At 37.4% G+C, this 19,107-nt stretch overlaps 1 protein-coding gene across 2 annotated transcripts in view; it reads left to right on the top strand.

Annotated features, from left to right (window-relative positions):
• The window catches only part of GPR158 (G protein-coupled receptor 158), a 194,536-nt gene that overhangs the window by 108,353 nt on the left and 67,076 nt on the right, over nt 1–19,107 (top strand). For both annotated transcript variants that reach the window (XM_084511197.1, XM_084511196.1), the window contains exon 5: nt 1,009–1,077. In XM_084511197.1, coding sequence (XP_084367323.1) covers nt 1,009–1,077 — 69 coding nt within the window. The remainder of the gene's footprint in view (nt 1–1,008; nt 1,078–19,107) is intronic.

Below are 19,107 nucleotides of genomic sequence, written 5' to 3'. Positions count from 1 at the left end.
GATTGGTTTACTAATGAAAGATAAACTTCTCCCATCTAAACCCATTAGAGATAGTACCACAGACCATTGATTCCAGTCCATGAGAGGATGTTATGATGGGAAATGGTTGAAATTGCATGAAATGCATCATTTTTCAAAAGATTTTTGGCAAAGCCTCTTTTGCTGTCTTATCTGATTGCATTGCTTGCCGTCAGGATGGCGCTGCCTACATCCAGAATAGTGAGTGAAAGACCCTCTCAGAGGAAGGAGGTAGCTAAAGAAATGGGAAGCAGTGTTGATCTTTTGTCTTTAAGATAAGGTGCAGATGCACTATACATAAATCATCAAACTTACTGGAATAATCTTTATATTAAGGAAAATAATTGATTTTTTTTACTTTAAAATGGAAGAAAACTATGATGGAGGCTGCATTAGAATTGGTAAGGAAATGGCACAATATTTTACAATCTTGACAAGTTAATGTCTAAATCAACGTCTTTGTACAAAATTTCAAGGAAAATAAAGGTGCTTTCAATCTAAGAGTACATTCTGTATTCAGTAAAATTGTAGATTATTTATACATACAGTGGAAGCCAAGTCATCAATATTAAATAGGCAGGTCAAAATGTTCAAAGGGCTTCTTGAAATTTAAATAGTACAGAACAAATTCTGCAGTTAAATTCATATCTGTAATTTCCATGATCTGTAATTCCTCACAATTGAGAGCCATTTTAGCAGTTTGAAAATGTATCCAGGTAATGTGTTGAATAATATTTAACATAGGAATGAGTGATTTTTGAAATTGGATTTTGTAAAACACAGCTATTGTAATGGGCTGGTGAATTAAAGAATGTGGAGCGTGACAACATGATAGACAGCTTAATACTGTGCTAATAAGCATTACTGTGGAAGCATTATACAGGTGGAAGTGAAGGTGCCTTTTGCAAAGAACTCAGAATCTAAACTGCACACAGAGAATTTTCTAATATTTTGTATTGTCTTTTTTTCTTCTGTTTGTTTGTTTCCTAGAGTATCAGGGCTTCAGGGCTGGTGCTGTTGGAAACCATTCTTTTTGGATCACTTCTTCTGTACTTTCCAGTAAGTCAAAATGATTTTTTTTTTGGAAAATTATATCGTTGCCAACATTTAAAAACGTTGCATGAGTCACATTGGTAACAAATGTGGTTATCAAAAGTAGTTATGTAATGATTGTCTAATGGGTTTAATAAAATGTGCTATGTTCTGTAAATATTCTTAAGAACACTTGGATGTTTTACTGTATTTGAAGAAATTCTCCATCTTCGGTTAAAGAACATTTATTTATTTATTTATTTATTTATTGGTGTTCTGCGCTAAACTGAGTTTTAGCCTTGAAAGAAGATACCTCTCTGCTCTGTCAGGGGAAAAATGTACAGGGTATGTAAAAGGAAGACACTGATTATACCGTATATTTCTTGGGAATGCAGTACAAGGGAAGGTGATTATTTTAGTGTATTATTGCTGGTATATATTTCAGTAAGTGTTTCTGAGGCCTCGTGACATCTGCAATACCAGGTATTTGGGAAAATGTGACGTTATCCATTTAAATGGGAAAAAAGGTGATTTCACATTCACATGAGGAATGTATCACAAAACTCCATGAAATATATATACTTTATTTTTTCAAAAATCCCCCACTGAACTCATAAACCCAAGATAAAGCCTAGATAAACCAAGGCATCAAAGAGTAAATCAAGTGAAGTGAGTTGAAAGTGTGCAAATCGGGGGACAGAAGCAAAGATGTAGTTGTGGATTGATTTAAAATATGTTTATGTTCTCTTTTCCTCAGTAGTAAGAATCTTCTGTGCTTTTGCAGACAGTTACTGAGTGACTACTAGAAAACAAAATTCCTTAGTGGTTGTGGAACAGATAGCGAACAAACTGTAGCAGAATGAAGTGTAAAGAATGCTATAATAAACACAAATCCTGGTGGAATTTTTATGCATTATTTTGGGAATTTTGTTGGCCTTTCAAGTTCTAAAGAAACGTGTGTGCGTTTCTTGGATGGTTTTATGTGTCTTTTCATCCTTGACTTTGCAGACGTCAGGAAGAAGGAAGTTTTGTTTTTTCCATATTGTACAAATGCTTTTTATTACTTGCTTTGCCTCTCCCCTGGGTTTCCAGAGGTCCCTTCATGTTCTTTTCCAGTGAGAAGAACAGGAAGGCCATGCACTGCTCCCTCAACTGGTATAGAAATGGTGTAAATCGTGTGAGGAAATTCATACCATAAAGCATAATATAGGGGATTTCCTTTCCATGGCTGTCCCCTCTTGCTTCCCCAGAGAGCCATGGACCCATGTCTTTCCAAGTCAGAGGCTCTACCAGAACCAGCTGGTGTTTGTACCACACTGGCTTCAAGTTTGCCAAAAGCCTGATTATAGTGGTGTGCTGTGCCTGCAGTCTGCTCACCTGTGACTGGTTCTTCGGCATCTATCCCAGTGCTTGTCTTGATCCTGTAATTGTTGTCTTCCAGAAAGGACAAATGCTATAGAATCATAGAATCACAGAATCATAGAATATCCCGAGTTGGAAGGGATCCATAAGGATCAAGTCCAACTCTTGGCACTGCACAGGTCTACCCAAAAGTTTAGACCATGTGACTAAGTGCACAGTCCAATCGCTTTTTAAATTCAGACAGGGTTGGTGAAGTGACTGCTTCACTGGGGAGCCTGTTCCAGTGCGCAACCACCCTCTCAGTGAAGAACCTCTTCCTGATGTCCAGCCTAAACTTCCCCTGCCTCAGTTTAACACCATTCCCATGGGTCCTATCACTGGTGTTTACAGAGAATAGGTCACCTGCCTCTCCACTCCCCCTCACGAGGAAGTTGTAGACTGCAATGAGGTCCCCCCTCAGCCTCCTCTCCTCCAGGCTGAACAGGCCCAGTGCCCTCAGCTGCTCCTCATACGTCTTCCCCTCTAGGCCCTTCACCAACTTCGTCACCCTCCTTTGGACACTCTCCAGCAGTTTAATGTCCTTCTTGTACTGTGGTGCCCAGAACTGCACACAGTACTCGAGGTGAGGCCGCACCAGCACAGAGTAGAGCATCTCTGGTGTCATGTCCTCTGGTGGCTGGCTGTCCTCAGGCTTTAGTAGCTCAGTATCAGAGAAGCTTAGATAATAGCAATGGAGTTTACTGGCACCAGCTGACTTGAAGAAGTAACCTGTTAGATGCAAGAGATGGTCATCTGTAACCTTTAAATGCAGAGGGAAAAGAAAGGCAGTGGAGCTCAGAGGGGGCATTAGAAGACCAAAGCTTCCCCACTGTTTTTCACTGATGTTTAAACGTTCCCTCCCTCCCCCCCCCCCCCCTTTTTTTTTAATTGACATTAACAATGTTAAATGTACGACAAGTGAAAAATGACAAATTGACATTGTCTGAGGAAAAATGTTCTGCTGAAAAGTCTTGATGAGCCTGTATCCCAGGTGGGAAATAAATACTTGACTGGACCTCGTCTGTCTCTGCACATCTCATATGATATTAAACTGCCCACTGAGAACACGCTCTGTTAGAAACTAAAATGTAAAGGGTACAACTTGACTTCTCTGTTAGAGCAGGTTTATGCTCCCACACTCTTTGGTAGGGCTCTCTTTTTTTCATACATAGGTAATTACTCATCGGGTTATTACTCCCACAGGCTGAAAGAAAAGGGAAAGTAATTTTATCATTTCTATTTTAAAGGTCTAAGGAGAGGGACTTAGTGTGGTAATGGAGGTCATATTAATGTTCAGACAGAGAAATTAACCAATTCCACCAGCTGCAAGAATATGGTTTTGTAAAAAATAAAACTGAAGCTAATGAAGAAATACCAGGATTGCAATATCCCTGTCCCTCTATTCCAAGGAAGATTTCATCACTTTCTGATCCATGGCAAGAAAATTGAACAATAAATGTGTGAAGTGTGAGAGCACACATAAAACATAGCCAGAGAGGTCCATTATATCATCTTTAAGAAAGAAAAGACTGCATTTCTGCAAGGTATGAATTATGGGGTGTGGGTCCTTGAAATGGGAACTCTTAACATTTTGCAGTACGTGAATAGCATCTAAACGTACTCACCCGCATCTTGTTTGGAAAAAGGAGCACAAAGCAGAGCAAAATGGAGTGGGAAAGAAAGCCTGAGCTCTGAACTAAGAGTCTTGTTTGCACTAGCTGACATTCACACAAATGTTCATTCAATGAGTGCAGTTTATGGATTATGATATTTGGTATGTCACATACATGCAGAGCAGGTCTTAATTTTTCTGGGTCACGTGCATTGTTTATTTACCTCTTCCCATTGTTTGGTGTTTTTATCTGTTTCTGAGAATAATTGGGAATATTCTGTTACTCTGTGATGTTAAAAATGTAGTAACATGTACACAGAGGTAGAGTTGATTTACCTATGTGAATTGGTCTTCATTTTATGAGAGGAATACATTAGAGATTTAGGAGTAATTAATGTAAGACCCAGGCACAGACTGGGCAATGAGTGGCCAGGGAGCAGCTCAGCAGAAGGACCTGGGGGTGCTGGCTGGCAGCAGGCTCAGTATAAGCTAACAGCATGCCCTGGCAGCCAGGAGGGCAAACCCCATTTTGGGGTGCAGTATGGCCAGCCTGTCAGAAGTGGTGATTCTCCTGCTGTATTTAGCGCTGGTGTGGCCTCACCTTGAATATTGTGTGGAGGAACAGCACAAAACTGTGCCAGTTGAGGGTCAGATCAGATATAAAGTAAAATTCTTTACCATGAGGGTGGTCAAACACTGAAAGAGGCTTCCTAGTGAGGTGGTTGGTACCCCAAGCCTAACAGTATTCAAGAGGCATTTGTATAATGCCCACATTATCATTCTTTAACTTTTGTTTAGCCATGAAGTGGTCAGGCAGTTGAACTTGATCATCTTTGTAGGTTCCTTCCAACTGTTCTGTTCTGTTCTATGCTATGCTGTGCTAATATAAATCTCTCCTTTTATACATCCTAAATAAGCATGTTCAAATATGTTTTCCACAGCTGACATGAGATGCAAGTTAAAATATGACATGAAGTTCACCAATATGGTCCAGACACCACTGCAGCATGGTGTTTCTGTTTAACATAATGCTTTTTTTCTTTTTGTCCCATCTCCTCTTCTATTGTGACTTGGAATGTAAAACTGAAAAGCTCAACTTTCATGCTCAAATAAGTGCAGAATTAGAAAGCTTGTGTTAGTGCGTATACAATGTAAAGAGAAAAAATGACAGAATTTCAATTCTAAATAACTCAAATCTCTGTTCATTTAAGGATTCAATGCAAAATCACATTCTCATTTAAAAATGAAAATTTCCACTTAGATTTTCTCCACGCTGCTTAAGTCTTCTGTATCTTTATTCTCCACTTCCCTGTGCTTTCCTAGTTCTGTCTTTTTCTTTATCCATTCACACAGTCTGTCTTAGATTGCTTTGAGAGCCTTCAGCATACCAATTTTACTGTGTCCAGAAGAGCTTTATTGCATCTCTGCCTTTCCCTACCCTCCAATTAAATGGAAACCAAAACCTGTTTTGTTTTATCGCTTAATTTCGTTCACTAATTGTTACTGTTTACATGTCTACATGCTGTAATCTATTCATAGTATAGAGTCATTAATTGAAAAATAGTATCACCAGCCAGCTGCCTTTGGTGAGAAAAACAGCTGTTATAATGCCCTTAGAACCAAACAGGGAGTGCAAATGATGGTCTCCACCAAAATTTATTATTCAAATTCTGCTATATTGATAACAACACACTGATCTTTCCTGAATTACAAAGAGGCAGAGGAGCTTTGTCTATTACAAATGCATGGTTGCTGGGCAGCTGTCATTTCCGAGGCTCTAATTTCTTACATTTTCTGTAGTTCTCACAGTATCATCTCTGACTTTCCTTTAATTAGTCTTTCCAATTATTGATAGACCTCCTCCAAATGAATGCTGTGCTCTCTGATCGATTTTCATTATATTTCTTTGTTCCTAGATTTTGAAGAGGGGGCCAAAACCTGAATGTCTTTTTCAATAGTCTCTTAACTTCTATACTTGGCATCTGAAGGGAGGTTTCTCATTACTTTCCTTTTCCAGAAATACCATGATGAAGCTTTTAGACCTTTCCTAACTCCAATCTTGATAATAATTGTAATAGGTTGCATAAATATTGTAAGTATTACAATATTTTAATAGATCAGCCTGTTAATTTCGTGAGGGATGAGATATCAGCTGATTTTAGATAACTGTAATGGACACAGTTTGGAAAACAGGAGATTCTGGTTAGATATCAGGAAATACTTTTTCACTACGTGAAAGTACTGGAACAGAATGCCCATATTACATGTACTTGTGGAATATCCATCCTCTTTCTGAGAAGAAATGTCTCCTAATTTCCAAACTAAACCTCCCCTGGTGCAACTTGAGGCCATTCCCTCTAGTCTTATTACTAGTTATCTGTGAGAAGAGGCCAACCCTCAGCTCCCCACACCTTCCTTTCAGGTAGTTGTAGAGAGCAATGAGGTCTCCCCTGAGCCTTTTCTTCCCCAGACTAAACAACCCTCAGCTGCTCCTCACAGGACTTGTGTTCCAGGCCCTTCACCAGCTTCGTAGCCCTTCTGCAGGTTCCTGGCAACCTAAATTATTCTAGTATTCTTTGTTGCTAATGTGTGTATTCACAGCTGATAAAAGTTATCCTGTGCTCACCAAGTAGCTGGTGATGAGAAACTGGGCCTTTTACATCTCACTTTAGACTTTAGCTTGCGGATTAGGTGAATCATGGCCTTAGCTCCATTGACTATAAAGGAAGCCTAGGGCTGCTCTATTCCAATAGTGTAATGTTTACAATATTTATCAAATGTTTTGAATGGTGAAGAATTCTACCCAGGCAACTGTGGGTTATCTGATAGTGTACTTAAAAAGAAACACTAGAATGCATTCCAAAATCCATGCAATATTATGATATCATTCCTACAGCCAGTGATAAAAGTTAGTGGGTACCATGATGAAAAGAGGCAGGGAATATCTTCTCCATGTTCTTGATATAACAGAAGAGAGGCACTGGGTTTAAAATCTAGCAAGTTATGTTAGATGGTGAGGGGGTGACTTTATAATAGTGAGGTCATTAGGCCATAAGATGGATTAGTTGAAGGGGCTGTAGTGCATCTTTTTGAAGACCATTGGATTTTTTCCTTCAGACTTCTCTTCTTTTGGCTCAAAAATCCAAATTCTTTGTCTTTCCTGCTGTCTGTTGTATTTCCAAACATCTAATTATAGCAAAGCAGCATTGGTTTCTGTTTAGGGAAACAGATGCTGAGCTGCAGTGCACTGACACTCATGAAGCAGGTGAGTAGTGAAGCCTGGAATAGACTCTTTACACTCAGATATCTTGATGCATGTAGTAGGTATTAGGATCTGTTTCGGGGACTGTGTTACTCCCTCTTTCACACTTGAGCTAGACTGACCTACCCTTTAGTGTTATGAGACTGAATAGAAAGTGGGAAGTATTGTAACATCAATGCGGGTGTGGGCTTTTTTCTCCTCAAATCATCTGTATGCACATTAGCACAGGAGAAGTGAGCCATGAATGTTGTGGGGTCTAGTCTGCGGTAGCTCTGTTAGTCATAGCCCTGAGCAGAGCAACAAGGTCACTGGAGAGCTCAGTTTTTGATATTAATGAATGTGAAAATGGGTTAATATGTAATGCTTTTATGCATTTGTCCCTCAAGTATGCCTAGAAGTGATCCATTACAAGAGCTCAGTGACTGTTTATTTATTCTTTACATGTTGTTCACAGAGGCCAACTGAAAGATGTTGCCTTTTTCACATTCAGCTCTGCTCATGCTGATGAATTGGGGTGAATCTCAGGCTTTAAGCTCTCTCTCATACCTCAGGTGTTTTAGCTTTTCAGTATATAGCTACATCCTCTTTACTCATAAAATAGTTTTTAAAGCTCTTACAATCAACATGCATCATTTTTTTTTGTTGTTTCACAGTTGCTAAATAATAGTATTTGTGCCACTTAAGTCTAAGGGCACAGCATAGCTCTCTGCTCTGGGATGATCACCACAAATTTTGCTAGTACTCTAGGAAAGGGTCTTCCTGTTTTACTTGGATCACAGTAGGTTAAAAGGTGGATTTAAAATATCATGTTATGAGGATTTTATATGTAAATTGTCTTGTTTGGGCAGAGGAGTGAGGGAACCAGGTGGAGGTTTATCCAATAGTTTTTTCCTGTAATTGGCAGACAAACATACTTTTTGGAGTTAACATGTAACCAATAAAGCAACAGCTTTTTTTGAGAGAGACAGCTTGATTTGAATGCAAAAGCCCAAATGGAGCTCATGCAGCTTCCACATTACAAGCTTTTGCTTCAAATTACAGAAGACCCATAGGCGCTAAGAAGAAATGTGTTCTTGCCATGAACCTCACTAAGGCAAATGTTTATGACTCTTTCTACTAACTGGAAGCAGGCACTGAAAAATTTTTGCATTTTGAATAACTGCTTTTTGAAATAGCACAAAAACAAAATGCAGAAGGAAATAGTTCTTCGTGGTTCTGTTGTCACTAGTCTACATAGATAACCTAAAAAAATCTGGTACCTACTCTCAGGGATATAACTAGAAGCTGTTTAATATATATTTATCCACATCTAGAACTGTGATTAGCCACAGCTATATGTCTCATGATTGGTATCTCCATGTAGATAACAAATGTTTGGTGTATTGGAAATTCAGTTGAACTATGGCATCATGAATGATAGGAAATACACAAGTAAAATTCAGTGAGGAGTCTGTTCTGTGTGTTTGTGCTTGTCTGTGTGCTGTGTTCACAGGATATCATAGGCTGGAAGGGACCTCAGGAGGGCTGTAGTCCAATGTACTGCTCAAAGCAGGTCAGCAATAAGGCCAGCTGTTAGACAAGGTTTCTAAGGACTTTATCCAAATAGGTCTTAAAAACATGGATAGGTCTTAAAAACATAGATAGAGATCATCTATCCAGGCAGTGTGCAGGCGTATTGAAAAGTGATGTGGTTGTAACTTTTGAATTATGGTGTAAAATATGTGACACGGTTGGAACATTGAGTGGGTTTTGTAAATGGTCAGTAATGGCAGAGGTAGAAGTGTTGCCATTCTTTCATGTCTTGGATTCCCATGCTCATACTTTTGGCACTGGCTGTGATAACAAGACAAAACCCAGTCTCTTCTTCCTGTGAATCCAAAGGTGCAGTACAGGTTTACAAGAGGGCAACGTTATTTTTACAACTCTTGAAAGCTTCTTTGAGAACTAAGTTTGAAGGACACATTTGTCAGAATCTAGTTTCACTGAATAGTCAAGTGTGTCTGCAGAGGCTTGAGAGCCAGAGAGAAGGAGGCAGTAGTTGGTGACCTGAACCAATTGCTGCATTGGATTTTCTTCAGTCTTTTTATTTTAAGTGACTTTCTTGCACTGCTGGATTCTTGGACTTCAGTGTTTCAGTCTTGTCAGCCCTTCATTCATTGACATCAATCTTGTGGTCAGAGTGGCAAGGCCTTTCCCTTTACTTGTAATGCCACTGTCACTCGCATGAATACAGTGACTTGCATATGTAAGAATTTGTAGGTAAAGACCCGAAGTTAATGTCCACATTACTTGTTACTTGTCTTGTTGCTTCAAATTAATATAAAAACAGACCACAATTGTGAAAAACAATGCCCAGTATTTCAGCAGGGCTTTTTAACTGGTATTAACTGTATAACCATGTGCACATGTTAAAAATCTGCTGCATTTGAAAAGTAAAAGTTGTGGTTAGCTGATTTATGATCATAGAATGTGTTGATACAGAAATGATCAAAGAGTAAAATGTGGGTAAATTCGTATAGAGGAAAACGGTCCTGGGAATGTTCATAGTATGCGCCTTACCATTGCCTAGAACCATGCTATAATAAACCCATTGTCTTTGCTCTGCTCTCCAAAGTGAATCCATTAGAGGCTTGGCTAGTACTTGGGTGGCAGACCACACTGCCATAGGTAAGCCAAAGAAATACCGAAGAATATCTAGTAGATTAAAATATATATATATATATTATTGAAGGATCATGCATATTATTTTATACAACACTTGAAAGCTTGTTGAATCTCAGTAGAGTATAGGCTAGAAATGATAGGAACCATTTTTCTCAGGCAAACAGTTTAATGATCACATTGATGACTGGGCAAGTGGCAGGCGAACTGAGTCAGTATGCACAATGTTTATTTAGAAAATGCTTAAATTTTACTGTAGTGATTTAAGCATATGAAAAATCAATACATGAATAAAGGTTCTCATGAATTAATTCGTATATTAGTTCAAAATATAAATGTGACAACATTTACAGAAAAGGTGATAAAAAGTAATATACTACATTTTTATTAAACTGCAAAACTAAAGTCAAGAGTTTTTGATATTACAGATATGCCAGGAATTAATTGTGCCAGAAAGGAAAATATTAAAAGCTGTAATCAACATTTGATGTATTCTCAATAGGACACAGTCTTGATGTCAGTGATTTACCTTCACTAATTAGTTTAGCACCTGAGAGACCTTGTGTTGGTGGGAGATAAATTTCAGTCATTCTTCTTCACTTACCCAAGTGTCTTTCAGTGAAAGCCAGGGGCATGTTTGTATTTTTCCACCAAATGTCTTTTCTCATTGTTTATACATGCTTTCATGCCTAAGACCAAAGGAGCAACAGCTGTGGTCAGTGAAAGTCCTGTACAAGTCAGCTTGTCTGCTTACCTAGTTCAGAGCTGTTGTGGTCTGCATTAACAAGAATCTGGAGGAAAATGAAAGCAGAAGCATTTCATGCCTAAGGTAGACTTTGCTTAGATAATCTGATACTACCAAACTGAATCTTACATGAAATTGAGTACAATTATAAACCTGTGCTGCCAGTGAAAAGCATGCTGTGGTAATCCACCATGCCTTGGAACATGAGGTTGAGATATAGAAGGTAAGGCACAGATGGGTGTGATATGTACAACTGAGTGCTAAAACACTGTATTTTACCTATCAAGTTCCAGGTTGCTTGACAGAGACCTCTGAGTCAAGACAGAGGAAAACTGAAAGAATCTCCACCTCAAAGCCTGTTACTGTGTATATTACAGTAGCAGACATGCATTTTTTCTCACTGGGTTTTTCTCCTCAGTCCCTCTTCTTCAACATGTGAATGTATTATGAACTTCCTAACCATCTACTTTAAGTAATGATTAAAGTGATGATTTCAGGATGATAAATGGTTAATGATTACAAGAGTTGAGAAAGTCAATGCATTACAAAAAAGAAAGAGAAAAGTTGATGTTTTTAGAAGAAATTCTTAAGAAGGGAGATTTCATCCATCAATGATGAGACTGCTCTCATTCAAGTCATTCTGCATGCCGTGAATACAGACAATGCAGATAGTGATATAATGTGGTGTGTTTTTTTTTTTTAATACCAACTGTTAAACATTGTTAAACAACTTGCAGTATACAGGCAAAATGATATGATAATTAGTGAAATCTTTACATGGGAAAAATCTTACAGAATTATGATGGTGTTAGTAGAAAGTTTTCATTTCAGCGTAGCACTGTAATTGAACTTCTAAACTCTGGGAGAAGAGATCTGTGGGATTTAAATCAGTGCCCCTGAACCACTTATCATCTGATGTAAATAAGAAATTAGCTTTTTAAAAGCTTAAATAACATAAATACTTAAAAGAGCACGGACAAATTTACAACATAAAATAGAAGGTGCACTATAAAATGATCCAAATCCATCAGCAAGTACTCGTGTATAACATATGCTGTATTTCCACTAGCTATTATCAAGAATGATGTAGTAGAGTCATCTTTGCCAGGGTTAAAAAAAAAAAAAGAAAAAAAAGAAAAAAAAAGGAGAGTTAGGATTCAAGAGGTAAAAAGTTCACCGTGTAACTAAATTTGATTTCTGAAAATGACACATTGAATAGAGTAGCCCCTGGGTCTAAAGCTACACCACACCAAGAAGGGAGAGGTTAGCTTTGTGTTCATAGAAATAGCAGTAGTACTGAGGATGGAATAGCAAGTGTTCACAAGAATAAGGTATTTGCAAGGAACAACCTTTTGCTATGTGATGCAAACCTTCTGATTCATTGCATAGCACTGTATATTAGGACCACATAGAAAAAGCAATAGTGTTTTCCAAAAAAGTTGTTTTATACAAACTATTTCATTTTGAGATCCTCTGCATCTGTGGGACTAAGCATAGGTCTGCAAATATATGCAAGTTTTGAGGAGGCTGTTACGGAATATCATGTCCTTCACAGCCAATATAGAGCATCCACATAGTGTTCTTTCTTTGAAATCCGAATCTGAATTAGACATGTAATGAATGTAATTATCATGTAATGGCATGATACAGTACACTAAGTTTTGCATGTTCTTGAGGAAGAAAAAAAGGAGCAAAGAGAGAAATATGTCAATTCAATCAAAGCTCAATTGGAAATACATGGGAGGATTTCAAAACCAAAATATTTAAAGCAATTCCAAGAACACTGAAAATAAGAGGATGAAATGAGACCTTCTTTCATCACTCACAAAATTGCAAGTGGAAAAAATAACATTTTTACACGGTTCTCTCACAGTGTATCACTTATTGAGTTTATATTAAATTATTTAGATCATCCACAAGTTTCATTATTCTTTGATGTTAATCTTTATATAGGCCAGGGTGCTAAAACTCTTAGCTTTATTGCATATTGTTTGGTAAGCTAAAGCAATGTAATAAAGAGAAGAAGGAAAGGATAATAACGAGAAAACAGAATAGAGAACTTTCAGAGTTAAAACATGATTGAAAATCTAACATAGCAACAGGAAAATTAATAAAAAATTGAGTAACTAAATAGTATAGAAATGAAAGCAAGATGGAAATTACATCTTGTACCTTGATACAGTTCTGGTTTTTCTTTCACTGGCACAATAACACGTTATAGAAGGTATCTGTAAACCTAAATACTGTACATTATGTGTTTGTTCTTTGCTTGTGTAGATACAGTTATTTCTCCCTGCTCCTTGCAAGCTTTCTTCTCCTTTCCTGAACCACCACTTACATAATTGTAAAAGATATTTTTTTATATAATTTCTTTGTGCTTCCACTGTATTGACATGTGGTTTCTCATCTCATATTTAAATTATGAACTCCTTGGTCCAGGGTTGTTTGACTTAGCTGTGCTTTGCAAAGCAGGGTCCTGATCAATGAATAAGAATCACATGACAAATGGCTGTTACTAATAATAACAATGAAAGTGTTTAAAAATATTTTATTAAAGGTGTGAGGAAGGACATGTTTGATGGTAAATTTCTTATCCTCCCAAAGGTCTGGTAATATGCAATTATTTTTATATCGCTAGAGAAGTTAGGTATACTTTTGGAAAGATCTGAGGATATTTGTTTTAGGTTTGGGAAGATTAAACCATAAAAATACTAACAAAAAATGTCAGATTCCAGTCCCACAAGGACTATATTTCAGGTGTACTCTACTAAGTTCTATCTAGTTCATCATGAGAAGTTGGGTGGTGAACAAAGCAGTGAGGAATGCTGGAGTAAGAAGGAAATCCACCACTCTCACTAGAGAGCCTTAACCTGCAGTTAAACTTAACAGTAAAGCATAAGTCTTGAAGTTAAAGTAATTCCTCAAATATCTTATCTCCCTTGGTGATAAAGGACTACCAGCTACTTGTCTTTTTTCCTTTTATGTATTGCAGACAGTAGACAGTCCTCGCTTTGTATGTTCAGTGTGAGATTGGCTTGTGGATAGCCAAAAAGTTAAAAGTATGCCTGTGGAAATGCAAAACATAGCCATAATGTCCATACACATTAATTCTGGCCTTTCTGGGTGCATCAGATGGGTGCACGTGTGCAGATCCACTGTGAATGCAGCTTGTGCGGGACGTACTGAAATCCCTGTGCTTTGTGGTGGAATTAAGTTATGGTAGGACTCTGTCACAAGAAACTGTAGCCTCTGCTACTATGGTAGTAGAAGCGTTTTTGGAGAAAGGGACATCTTAAGTTCTTGGTTTGGCTTTTTTCTTTTTTTTTTTTTTTTATGAGAGCATATTTTTACTTCTTTTCCTGGGTGATCAAGACTTTTTTGGCCATTTTCACTGAAAGAAATAAAGAAATGCTGTTATCTGTATATTCAGCAGGTACATTTTGTATAGTATATGCTGGTATGCATACAGGCTTCAATGACATTCATGAAAAAGGGCGTTTTGTTGTCGTATGCGAGTCCTTTACACTTTTCCTTCAAGTATTGAATCTTGTTCAGAATTTTGATCTTCCTTCCAAATTTGGGATTTTTCTGTAAGAAAATTGTTAAAATAACCACTAGTTTTAAATTAGCTTGTAGCTTTGATCTTCAGATCTCTTCATGACCATTTAAGTGTGCAAGTTGTCAGATTAGTCAGAGTCCAAAATAATTTTATATATTACAGTAGTCCATTATTACATCTGCTAATGTTGTTTATTTTGTTAACTAGCCTAATCCTTCTCAAATATAACATGTAATGGGGTACAGATCAAGTATTCTTAATGTTCAGTTCACTATCTCAAACTTCTAATCTGAAATCACCAGCATGCTGAATCATTGAAATGCTGTTTTGAAACTCTTTGGCAGAGTTTCCTGGCCCATGCAGTCAGCTGATCCTTTTTTTCTCTCTTTATTGATGGCATTGCCTTGAAACCTATAAAGAGCTAATCTGCAAAAATCTGTGTGCTGGGTTATTTAGTTATCTATTTATATCCATATTTATTAAACTTGTATCTACTTTCCAAGCCTCGAGGCATATTTACATCTTTGAAATCATAATCCAAATAAGTTACTGCCATTGTAGCAGGCAATCTATATTCAAGTACCATTGTAGCAGGCACTCTATATTCAAGTAATCACCAGTCATTGCTACAAAAAGAGAAGGCAAAATGCTGCCATAACAAGTTTTTTTAAACCCTAAGTGTATCAACCATCAATTCAACATTTGCACTGTTATGCACATATGCTCCATTTTATGAAGGCCCAGGGATTTTGGAAGATAGCTGAATCAGAAAGTACCATAAATGCCTACAGTATAAATCTTAAATTAGTAGATTTAGTAACATATATTCATTTGCTTATTATGTTGGTAACATAAAGGTATCTGCCAATTTCAGATGTCACCAAGAATTTTAATAAAGTCTAAATTAGTTTTTTAGCTGTTCTTTTTGTGACTTTTCTGGAACCAAAAGACACAGAACACTATTAGGTTTACAGGCAAAGGGACCTGATCTGTTTTGACCCCAACCCTGAGATGACTTTCTGTTACTGCTGTTGGTTGTGGGAATAGCACAAAAATAACAAGTACTTCTTTTCTTAGGCATGATATCTTCTCTGTTTAGGGTAAGTGCCATCAATATATACTGTATTTGGAAAAGATACCTCCAGTATATTAGGCTTTCCTCAAGTGTCTAGTAATGCTGCTAACCTGATAACGTCAAAAGCTTTTTCATATCAAATAATGTTATCATTTCTGTTTTGACTCTCCAGTGTATATAGCAGACATCAGAGGTGATCAAGAATTTGTAGACTTGAAATTAATTTCATAGGAGGCAACTAATCAGATTTTTATACCATAATTAGAATATATTATTGTTTACATTATGACAAAACCCCTGACACTGTTCAGATGAAACAAACAAGCAAGTTGATGGAGGATGAATTATTGAGAAGACAGTAAATTTGGGAAAAGTCATTCTGTGTTATTTTCAACAGATGAAAAGAAAAGAAATGTGGAACCTTGAGCTAAATTCAAGTAAGGTTTAGTTTTAACTGATTGAGAAGTAGGTTAGAAAACAGGAGAAAAGAAAGTTGTAACTGGTCTGCATAAGTCTAAGAGAACATGACACACTTTCTTGAGATTTTGTGGCCACCTAAGCAAATTCAAATAACTGTTTTTTGTTTGTTTGTTTTGTTTTGTTTTTGTTGTTGTTTATTTGTTTGTTTGTTTCCTCCATGCATGTCTTTCCTATAGGAGATTAAATACTGTACTGTAACACAGGGCAGTCTGCTAAGTTCATTTCCTTAGACAATCTGAAGTAATGCATTTTTCTCAGACATGTCACAAACAATCCTGTCAAACTTTGCCTGAATGAGTTTGTTTTAAATCATAAATAGTTGTGATATATATATAGTGAGTGTTCAAGAACCTTGAAGAAAAGGGAGGTCATGGCCTTCTGAGTACTGTCAGCACCTCCTGTAAATGCAGGTCTGTAGATGTCTGTTCTGGCCAGTCTGAGGTATAGGGTATTATATAACATACGTGGGTATTTTATCTCCTTTCTGACTATCTTTCTAACAATCTATTTTACCAGCCTGGCTCGTGTTTAATACTAATACTAATACTAATACTAATACTAATACTAATACTAATACTAATACTAATACTAATACTAATACTAATAAAAATGCAGAGGACTGCCTAGCAACAAAGCGCAGCAGAATATGTCCGTCATGGTAGAGGAAGGACCTTTTCTTTGATAAATTGTTGGACTGTTTGGAGGACTCCCCCTGTGCTCAGAAAGGAGTGAAACATTTGAAGAAATTCTCTTTCTGCTGTTTTATGTTAATCTGCTAATGAGCACATTTTGTGGACTGTGCAAGTGAGATGTGTCAGGACTGCAAATAAGAGCTGGAAGAGTGCTATTTCTAAGCTTTATTGTAAGCCACAACAAAAAGTGAGAACCTGGCAGGTACTGGTTTTAGCTATTTTGTACAGTGTTTCAGAAAGGAGGAGACCAAGAAGGTTGAATGGTTGAGCCATCTGCATGGACTGTTTTCCTATTACAGCTTCAGCTTTTAACAGGGAAAATCTTTTCAGGACTCAACTTCCGATGGCATTAGGCCTTGCAGCTCCAGGTTGCAGCACCTAATTTTTATGCCTTGAGGTCAGTGGGGCCTGTGTACTCCTGATGGTAAAGAGGTGTGTGCTCAGAGCCAGAGACACAGAAGCCAACATGCCTGCTTTGGAGTTAGCTAACTCAGGCTGTTGGACACGCTGAAGAAATATTTGCAGTTTGTAATCTGCCTCTCAGACAAGGCCTAGATTTTGTGAAGATGCCTTGCTTTACAAAGGCATGCAGATCTGAGCCCTCTCTTTGTGTGAACCTTCAAACCTTGCCCTTTTTTTTGCTAAGTGTGGGTGGTAAAATTCAACCTATAGTATATAGTTTTTTTACCTAATGTCCCACTTGTCAGTATTTTCATTCTTGATGTGACACTCGAGTTAAGCTCCCCTCACTATCGCAGGAGATACCAACTTCTACCATCTTGCCAAAAGTTTTAGCACTAGGGTTTTAAGATGTTTAAGCATGAGAAGCATTTCAGCCTCTTATGCTGCTATTGCTTCTTTTCCATTTCTTCACTAAGCAGTAGAGGGTACAGGCATAAGCACAACATAAATATTAATATTACAGTGTAGTAGGGAAGGTATTTTACCTATTGGCAAGGTTACTTAGATGGAGGAAGGGGAGACCTGGTTTCCAATACCTGCTCCAATGAATGTTTAAGTAATGCCCAAGCATTACTGATCGCCAATGCACAAGAGCAATCACAAAATAAATGAAGAACTGAGTAAAAGTTCAGAACAACTGGTACATAACCCTGGAGTACCAAACAAGAAGAGTTATCACTGGAACAGCATAGCTTGAACGTGGTTATTTTACAAATTGACAGCCTTAACTCTCAAGCACTTTCCTAGATACCTCCTAAATAATGAAAAATGGCTCCTCTGAGTTACTTTGTCTTACCCACAATTTATTTATCTACAGTTATTTTACATCTTTGAAATAAAAGGCTATTTTAATCAAAAAACCCTAAACCCTATGCAAAGAGAAAGCACATTTCAGGAAAATCTTCAGGTGCTAGTACTGCTCTGGGTTTTTCGGTTCAAATCTATAGGGCCTGAAAAGGCTTCATATCATGTGAGAGAGAGGATTTAAGTTTTTAATGACAACTGAAAAAGACATTAAAGATCAAAGATAAGCCCATGAAATGCAACCTTACATCTCAAACATTTTTGTGGTTTATCTGTTTCTGAAAAAAGAAATTGCCTATGTCAGAGAATAAAGAATTCATCAATATGTTTACTTGTGCATTTGCCAATACAGTTTTATGGAAAACCAGAATGCATGCAAAGGTTAGCAGATATGATGTTTGGGAGATGAGATGTGCCTATTATCCCTTAGGGATTTTACGGTTATTGATTTTTCAGGTGATGAGCAGCAATACAAATTGTTGAGGTGTAATGAAACTTTGTTTTCCAGAGGAGGAGAATTTATCACCTTTATTTTCCCCCAGTCACTTACTTCAAATTTTGCAACTCCCTTTTCATCTCACTCCCAACTTTCCTACACAATTATAGTTCAAACTTCTCACCAACTACTTGGTGACCTCCACAGACTCCTTAAAGGTTTTCAAGTCCACACACAATTTCCTGAAGATATGCGCCGGGATCCATCTCTCCTACTTTCCACTTAAACACAGCATTTCCTAGGGGAAGGTTTCTGTTCTGATTTGTTGTTCTCTTTAGTTGGTTGCCACCTATGTGTGCTGAAGCTTTTGAAGACTGCTCTTTCAGAGTTGAGTGTGCTGTTCTTGTACTATTGAAGAAATTTTCCTCCTGAGATCTGTAAATAATCCTTCTTAGGCTTCTCTGAGTTTATCCAGGTACGTTGCTGATAGATAGCTTCTGCTGCTACACTAGGGAGCTTCTTGACAGATTGTATTCAGCATGGCTTGTCTGAGATCATTGCTTTACATTTTTAGATTTTTGCATTTTTCGTCTCTAATGGAACAAACACCTGTCCATTCACAGCAAAGCTCTTGATAGTCTAGTATCTGTGTTACCTTCATTGCCATCTTATTTTTGTGTTTCTGCATTCCTTATTAACTTAAAATCTACAAAACATATGTTGTGTTTTAGGCCCATTTATTTCATCAGTTGAATTCTTGTAAAGGTCTTTGCTTCCCTTGAGACCCACAGTTTAAAATAGTAGTAACTGTTAAACTAAGCTAGATAAAACAAACAAACTAAAATGGCTAAAATCTATAAATCTATTT

Source organism: Aythya ferina, assembly GCF_964211825.1.
Source record: "Aythya ferina genome assembly, chromosome: 2".
Taxonomy (NCBI): Eukaryota; Metazoa; Chordata; class Aves; order Anseriformes; family Anatidae; genus Aythya; species Aythya ferina.
Note: the sequence above shows the minus strand (reverse complement) of the source record. Positions and strands in the feature narration are given on the sequence as shown.